Source organism: Branchiostoma belcheri, unplaced genomic scaffold (assembly GCF_001625305.1).
Source record: "Branchiostoma belcheri isolate BF01 breed outbred unplaced genomic scaffold, Haploidv18h27 scaffold37, whole genome shotgun sequence".
NCBI classification, from domain to species: domain Eukaryota; kingdom Metazoa; phylum Chordata; class Leptocardii; order Amphioxiformes; family Branchiostomatidae; genus Branchiostoma; species Branchiostoma belcheri.
In genome coordinates, this window is record NW_017803987.1 from 1,605,988 (window position 1) to 1,613,713 (window position 7,726).

General features: G+C 42.5%; 1 protein-coding gene across 1 annotated transcript in view; it reads left to right on the forward strand.

Moving 5' to 3' along the window:
• Positions 1-7,583, forward strand: part of LOC109476245 (fibropellin-1-like) — an 11,000-nt gene extending 3,417 nt beyond the window's left edge. The window contains exons 6-18 of the mRNA XM_019777130.1: positions 76-189; positions 586-699; positions 1,177-1,290; positions 1,746-1,865; positions 2,397-2,534; positions 3,007-3,120; positions 3,734-3,847; positions 4,410-4,523; positions 5,027-5,146; positions 5,712-5,831; positions 6,368-6,487; positions 6,779-6,916; positions 7,364-7,583. Coding sequence (XP_019632689.1) covers positions 76-189; positions 586-699; positions 1,177-1,290; positions 1,746-1,865; positions 2,397-2,534; positions 3,007-3,120; positions 3,734-3,847; positions 4,410-4,523; positions 5,027-5,146; positions 5,712-5,831; positions 6,368-6,487; positions 6,779-6,916; positions 7,364-7,386 — 1,463 coding nt within the window. The 3' untranslated portion in view covers positions 7,387-7,583. The remainder of the gene's footprint in view (positions 1-75; positions 190-585; positions 700-1,176; positions 1,291-1,745; positions 1,866-2,396; positions 2,535-3,006; positions 3,121-3,733; positions 3,848-4,409; positions 4,524-5,026; positions 5,147-5,711; positions 5,832-6,367; positions 6,488-6,778; positions 6,917-7,363) is intronic.
• The last annotated feature ends 143 nt before the right edge of the window (positions 7,584-7,726 follow it).

Below are 7,726 nucleotides of genomic sequence, written 5' to 3' on the forward strand. Positions count from 1 at the left end.
CCCTCCTCTCTCTCCCTCCCCGCTCTCTCTCTCTCTCCCTCTCTGATGGTGAAGTTGTCTCACTATTTATTGCAGGTGTGGATGAATGTGCCGGGAGCCCGTGTCAGAATGGCGGGACATGTGTGGATGGAGTCAACCAGTTCTCCTGCACATGTGCTGACGGATTCGACGGAACGCTATGCGACATCGGTAAGTGGTCATATTTGTTTGTTTGTTTGTGTGTTTGTCTGTGTTTGTGTGTGTGTGTGTGTGTGTGTGTGTGTGTGTGTGTGTGTGTGTGTGTGTGTGTGTGCGCGCGCGCGCGCGTATGTGTGCTTGCGCACGCGCGTGTGTGTATTCGTGTGTATGGAAGGGCACGTTCAGCACCAAGGACAGGTTCAGTACAGTGAAAGTCCAGCACGAAAAGCACGATATACGCTAGTCAACATTCTTAGGATTTCACAAAACATAAGAATGGTGTTTGATTCGCAGACATACAGATTGCTAATGTCCATCTATCAAACACATCCACACACGCACAGAAATGTGTTTAAAATTTTATATAAAATTTTCTCTACATTTTTGTACGATGGTTGTATCTTTCAGATATTGACGAGTGCGGCAGTAGTCCTTGTCAAAACGGAGGCACGTGTCAGGATGGGGTAAACCAGTTCACGTGTGACTGTCTTGCCGGGTATTTGGGAGATGTGTGCGGGTCAGGTAAGTAAGCTGAGAACAGAAGTAGTATGGGTGCGTCGGGTGCACCATAATTATTAGGAGGCACAGACCGGTGCTGAACTTTTTGATACTTCCAACACGCAATATACAATCCACTGAAAAGAGACAATGCAACTGCTTCCGGTTTGTTTTATTTTTTGTTGTTGTGTTTCCGTAGTAATTTTAATCCTAGAAACGTCGATTACACAGGTCAAAGGTTTTAGAAAGGTTATATCAGTTCCTGTCTTCATTTTCCTGCTATATGCATGTAGAAAAATGAATAACCAGAATCAGCGAGAAATTCACAGTAATTATTAAAACAAAAAAATAATAATAATATGCATGAAAACAAATATTTCACGCAAGTTTAAGAGCCTTCATTTGCATTTTTTGTTGCTGGGAAACTATTATTTATCAAACTTTACAAGCAGGTATATCAAAGTGACAGTACAAGTAACTTTCTTCTTTTTTTTTATCCAGAGGATGACGAATGCGCCAGTGCCCCCTGTCAGAACGGGGGAGACTGTGTGGACGGAGTGAATATGTACACTTGTAACTGCGCGGATGGATTCGAAGGGGATGATTGTGAAATAAGTATGTATTATGTAATTATATTCTATTTATCTCTTTACAATAGATGTAATGAATTTAATTATTTTAATGATCAGTTTTATGAAATATGATACGTGGAAACGCATAAATTGCAAACGTGTGAGTTAATGATGATCATATTGTGATCTGTTCGTCAAAATTAAAAATTGAAACTTCTCATATCCGTGAATAGTGTCATCAGGTTGATAAATTACTAAACAAAGAGACTCCTTTTTAATATACAACCGTGACCGTCTGTCACCTTCCTTAGGGCAATTCCGACTGATTCACATTGCACAGCACCGTTACTGCCACAGAAGCATTCCCAAACGTATTTGCATTATATACTCGGTTGCAGGGAACAGTATCTAGCACTATTAATCTTTTTTTCAATATCCCAGACATTGATGAATGTAAAACTTGGATATCAAAACATTTCATCTTTCTTTTTTATCCAGATTTTGATGAATGCCACAGTAGCCCCTGTCAGAATGGAGGGGCCTGTAATGACGCAGTGAACCAGTACACATGTGACTGTGCTGGTGCTACTGGATACGAGGGGACGCATTGTGAAGCAGGTTAGAGCTCTATTACGTCGTATGACCATCTGTATCTGTAAAGCCGGTATAACCCGGTGGGCGCGTTGCCGATCCTAGGTGCATACTCTCGGGCGAACTCCTCGCTAATCAAAGCACTCTGGAGTACACGGCGTACGCTCTTAGGCGAGGCCCTTGTCTAATCATGGCCCATGATTTAAAACTCTCTTGATAATCGTAACAGAATCGGGTATAACCGCCTTTCGGCGCAACACACCAGCTTCGCAGGCACGCGGCGCGGCGGCAGCTGGCTACATTACCCCGATCGACTTGTTACACCTACACCTAACCCTTGAACTTCTAACTCTAGACATTGTTTAAAGCTATCTAATGACAAAAAGTCTAAAGTCGTGTTAAGTGCCTTTCCCAAGGGCACAAGATCGGTGGCATGTCAGGACTCGAACCTGGGTCCTCTTGATTCCGAGTCGAGCTCTGAAAATGGATTGCATTGGAGGCCTTTAAGGGTAGTAGGCTATTGTTCATATCATTGACATTTCATGTTCCTGTCTACAGACATAAACGGTTGCTCGCCTGACCCTTGCCACACGGTAGCCAACTGTGCCGACAACCCCGCCCCCGGCACCGGTGCCATCTGCACCTGCGCCATGGGATATGCCGGTGATGGTCAGACCAGTGGGACTGGATGTACAGGTGGGACTTTTTTACCGAGGGAAAACATATTGTTTTTGCTCAGTTTCTTCTTCCTCTTCTTCTTCTTCTCCAAACAGTGACCTCTGACCTGAACCACTGTTGTGTCTGTTGCCATGGTAACCGGTGTTGGGTTACATCATGTTGCAATTTTATAGCAGGAGGGATTTAACCTGCTGTGTCCATATACATGAATGTGTTTGAGGAAGAATTAACAGAGCAGACTATATACGAAGGTAAACATTATGCATTTGCCTTGCAAATGTTACCTTTCTAGTTGTCAAATACATCTTTAGATTCATTCGCATTCTTTCATTTTTAAGACCTCATTTATTACAGTTCATGTAGCGAAAATTACAATAATGAACAAGAATTCAGAGACCTCAGACATAGACCTTATGTGATGGTGATTGCGCCCTCTTCTCATTCACAGAAGACTTAACTGATATAACTTTTCTTTACTTTTTTTACGAAGACATTGACGAATGCGGCAGTGGCCCCTGTCAGAATGGAGGAGACTGCGTGGACGAAGTGAACATGTACACGTGCAACTGTGCAGCTGGGTACCAAGGGGACAATTGTGAAACAAGTATGTGTTCTTATCATTCTATTGATCTCTTTACTACTTTTAAATGCAATGAATAATCAGTTTTACACATAAGGCCACACCGACTTAATTTTATGGATGACATGATTTTCGCCTGTCACTCTCAATAAAAAAAGATCACGTCCACCGAGGCTCCGGCCTGGCTCTAGGCCTGGGTAGTCCATGGTAGTTAGCAACAATACGGAGCCGGTGGTAACTTTAGAAGATGGCACCCAGGCTACCGAAGCTCCACGACTCAAGAACTCAGTACATACGTACAAGACCGATTCATGAATTCCGCAAAAAGTCAGCATGTGCCGGCTTGTCTACGTCGCTAAGTACTGTCGCAAATTCACTATACCAGCTTTGTATTCCTGTGGTTTAGTAGCATTTTCATTTTTGGCCGGAATTTTTTTTATTCGCAAGCGCGCACTAGTTTGGGTGTCTTCAGAGGATGTCATCCATAAAATTAAATCGGCGTGGCCTAAGACATATAATAACATCTAAAATACATCGTTGTGGGCGTGTGATTTGACGATGATCATATATTTTTTCTTTATCATGATCTGTTGGTCAAACTTGAAAATTGAAACTTTTCTCTTTCCCAATGACTCAGATATTAATGAATGTGCCAGCAACCCTTGTCAGAATGGAGGAAACTGTGTGGATGGAGTGAACCAGTACACGTGTACCTGTGCTGGCGGATACGAGGGGACGCATTGTGAAACAAGTAAGAGCTCTGTCTGTCGCATAATTATGTCGTATGATCATCGTATCCTAGAAAAAAATAGCCTGAATTTTTAGTATTATTATCCATATGCAAAGTAGTCGGAAGAAGGAGATACTCGACAGAAATGCAGAACAGAAACAAAATGTTGTTGTGCCGGTCGTCCTGCTCTTTATTTCAGATCGTCCTTTCTCTACTGATTATGCTGAGGTCACATGTGCACATTTCCAAACTGGGGCCTGGCCGGACAGTTTTATGGAACGAAAAATATGGTATAAAAGACAAAAAAAAGCCCCCAAACGTTGACAAAATTAATAATGGGAACTATTTGCATATAATATATAAATATTATATGATATATATAAATTGTTGATTTTTCGTCTATCAAAACAGCCCGGCCGCGCTTTGGAAATGTGACCTCAGCATTATTCGGACTGTCTGCCTCTCTGAGTAGTGTATTGTCTCTCTTTATCTAACACTGAGGCGGTACTGCATCTACCTTCATCATAAATTGATGATTCTTTCCACAATTGTTTGTGATTGTTCATCTTTCACAATGACCCAGACACTGACGAATGCGCCAGCAACCCTTGTCAGAATGGAGGCGCCTGTAATGACGCAGTGAACCAGTACACATGTACCTGTGCTGCCGGGTACGAGGGGACGCATTGTGAAACAAGTAAGATCTCTGTCACATGTCGTATGCTCATCGTAACCTAGAAAAAATAGCCTGAAGTTTTCTTATTATAATATTATCTACATGCAGAGTAGTTGGAAGAAGCGTATACTCAACAGAAATGCAGACAGAAACAAAATGTTGTTGTGCCGATCGTCCTGCTCGTTATTTCAGATCGTCCTTTCTCTACTGCTTATGCTAAGGTCACATTTCCAACCCGGGGCCCGGCCGGGCAGTCTTATGGAACGAAAAACATGGTATAAAAACAAAAAAAGCACAAAAACGTTGAAAAAATTAATAATGGGAACTATTTGCGTATAATATTGATATAAATTGTTGATCTTTCGTTAGTCAAAACAGCCCGGCCGGGCCCGGTTTGGAAATGTGACCTCGGCACTGTCTGTCTCTCTTTTTCTGATACTGAGGCGGCACTGCCCCTGTCTTCATATATAAATAGTTCTTTCCACGAACGATAACGTGATTGTTCATCTTTCACAATGACCCAGACACTGACGAATGCGCCAGCAACCCTTGTCAGAATGGAGGCGCCTGTAATGACGCAGTGAATCAGTACACATGTGACTGTGCTGGTGCCGCAGGATACGAGGGGACGCATTGTGAAACAGGTGAGAGCCTGTTCGTAAACGTCGTACGCTTGTCGTATCCTAAAATTATATTTAACAAGACTGGCAATGAAAACATACATTGCCATGGCGACGGTGGTTGCTGTTAGGGTTATTGTTTGCATGGCACTGCCATCATTTCATGATTTTTAGGAAGACTTGGTACCTGTTAAGTCTGAACAGATACAGTGCACTCCTCCCTTGAGTGTATAGTGAATGAGCCCCGGGGTCACAGAAAGTAGGGCCATCCGGGAAAGAGAGGTCTTCCCAAGGGTTTCCAGGAATGTGGACATAGATGTGGGTCAGAAACATGCCTGTGGACATTTCATTCCTGTGGACAAATGCCTGTACCATTCCTAGAAGTCTTGCAAACTGCACACAATACTGTACCATTAGGCTCCTCCCTGAGACGTCGCCAAAAATAGTGTATGGTTTATTAATATCTACAGACTTTGATACTTGTTCGCCTAAGTTTTCAATTGACGATGATCATATTTTCTTTTATATTCATGATCTGTTGATAGTAAAACTTGAAAATCAAACCGTTTCATCTTCCTTTATTACCCAGACACTGATGAATGCGGCAGCGGCCCTTGTCAGAATGGAGGCGCCTGTAATGACGCAGTGAACCAGTACACATGTGACTGTGCTGGTGCTACTGGATACGAGGGGACGCATTGTGAAACAGGTGAGAGCCTGTTCATAACCGTCGTACGATTTTCGTATCCTAAAATTATATTTAACAAGACTGGCAATGAAAACATGCATTGCCATGGCGACGTTGGTTGCATTTAGGGTTATTGTTTGCATGGCACTGCCACCATTTCATGATTTTGAGGTAGACTTGGTACCTGTTAAGTCTAGACAGATACAGTGCACTCCTCCCTTGAGTGTATAGTGAACGAGCCCCGGGGTCACAGAAAGTAGGGCCATTTGGGGCAGAGAGATCTTCCCAGGGGTTTCCAGGAATGTGGACATTCCATTCCTGTGGACAAATGCCTGTACCATTCCTAGAATTCTTGCAAACTGCACACAATACTGTACCATTAGGCTCCTCCCTGAGACGTCGCCAAAAATAGTGTATGGTTTATTAATATCTACAGACTTTGATACTTGTTCTCCTAAGTTTTCAATTGACGATGATCATATTGTTTTCTTTTGTATCATGATCTGTTGATGGTAAAACTTCAAAATCAAAACGTTTCATCTTCCTTTATTCCCCAGATACTGATGAGTGCGCCAGCAGCCCTTGTCAGAATGGAGGCGCCTGTAATGACGCAGTGAACCAGTACACATGTGACTGTGCTGGTGCTACTGGATACGAGGGGACTCATTGTGAAACAGGTGAGAGCTCTATATCTGTCTCATATGTTGTATGATCGTCGTATCCTAAAAAGTCAAAGAAAACAGGGTATTGTTTAAAGTTAAAACTTTTGGTCCAACACAAAAAATTCTCTCACCTATTAATTAAAGCTTTCGATCAGTCACTCTGGTCTTCCTCAGTAGACTGACCCAGTGTAGCTTGTCACGTGGCTTCTTTGAAGTAGACGATGTCGCCCCCCGTCGCGGTTTAATGAAGGGTGATGCGCCCTGATGTATATGGGTATTGATATATAATTTTGTTCATATTTACAGACATAGACGGTTGTGCAGCTACCCCGTGTGTCGACGACGCCACCTGTGACGACACTGCCGCTCCCGGCACCGGGGCCACCTGCACCTGTAACGCTGGATTTGACGGTGACGGTCTGGCCAGCGGATCTGGGTGTACAGGTATCATTTTTTTTTCTAAAGGCCGTGTAATGTTACCAAGATTCCTCGCATTGTATACAACTGCAAAATAATAGATATGTAGATACATTTAACGTAATACAGATATATAGATGTAAAGGTGGGCGTGTTTGTATTCGTTGGTGTTTGAATGCAGTAGCTAGCGTGGAGGGAATGAGGATTTTGTTACCGCAGATTGACCATAAGGTCAAGTTGGAAGGAAGGATCGACTGACAGGCTAGTTGAAAGTGAAGGCTCTATTTACTTAGGGCTTGTTCACAACAAGATTTCTGTCCTTCTATGGCCGTTAAAGTACGCCAAAACATCCCTGGATGTAACTTCACAAAAAATCTACATACTTCCGGGATGTTTCAAATTCTCCGATTGTTTTCAAGGCCGTTTACATGAAACACTTGCTTACTTCGCCCATTTCTGTTCAACTGTTCACAGCTACAACTACAGCTCCTCCGTGAGTTCATGAGGCATCGACAGAAGCTTAAGAGACAACAAACAACTTTTATCAACCAGAGACTTGGAACCATGACACGGCCTTATGACTGTCCAGATCAACGGAAAAAATTTACACGTAACAAACGGTCCTACACCAACTGTACTAAGTACATGTATATAGATGATGAGAGTTAAACTGTTCTCCAACTAAAAAAAGAATTGACTCACCGGAATTTCCGTCTGAATATATCTATATCTATCTATCTATCTCTATCTATATATCTATATCTATCTATATCTATATATATCTATATATCTATCTATCTATATCTATCTGTATATCTATCTGTATCTCTCTCTCTC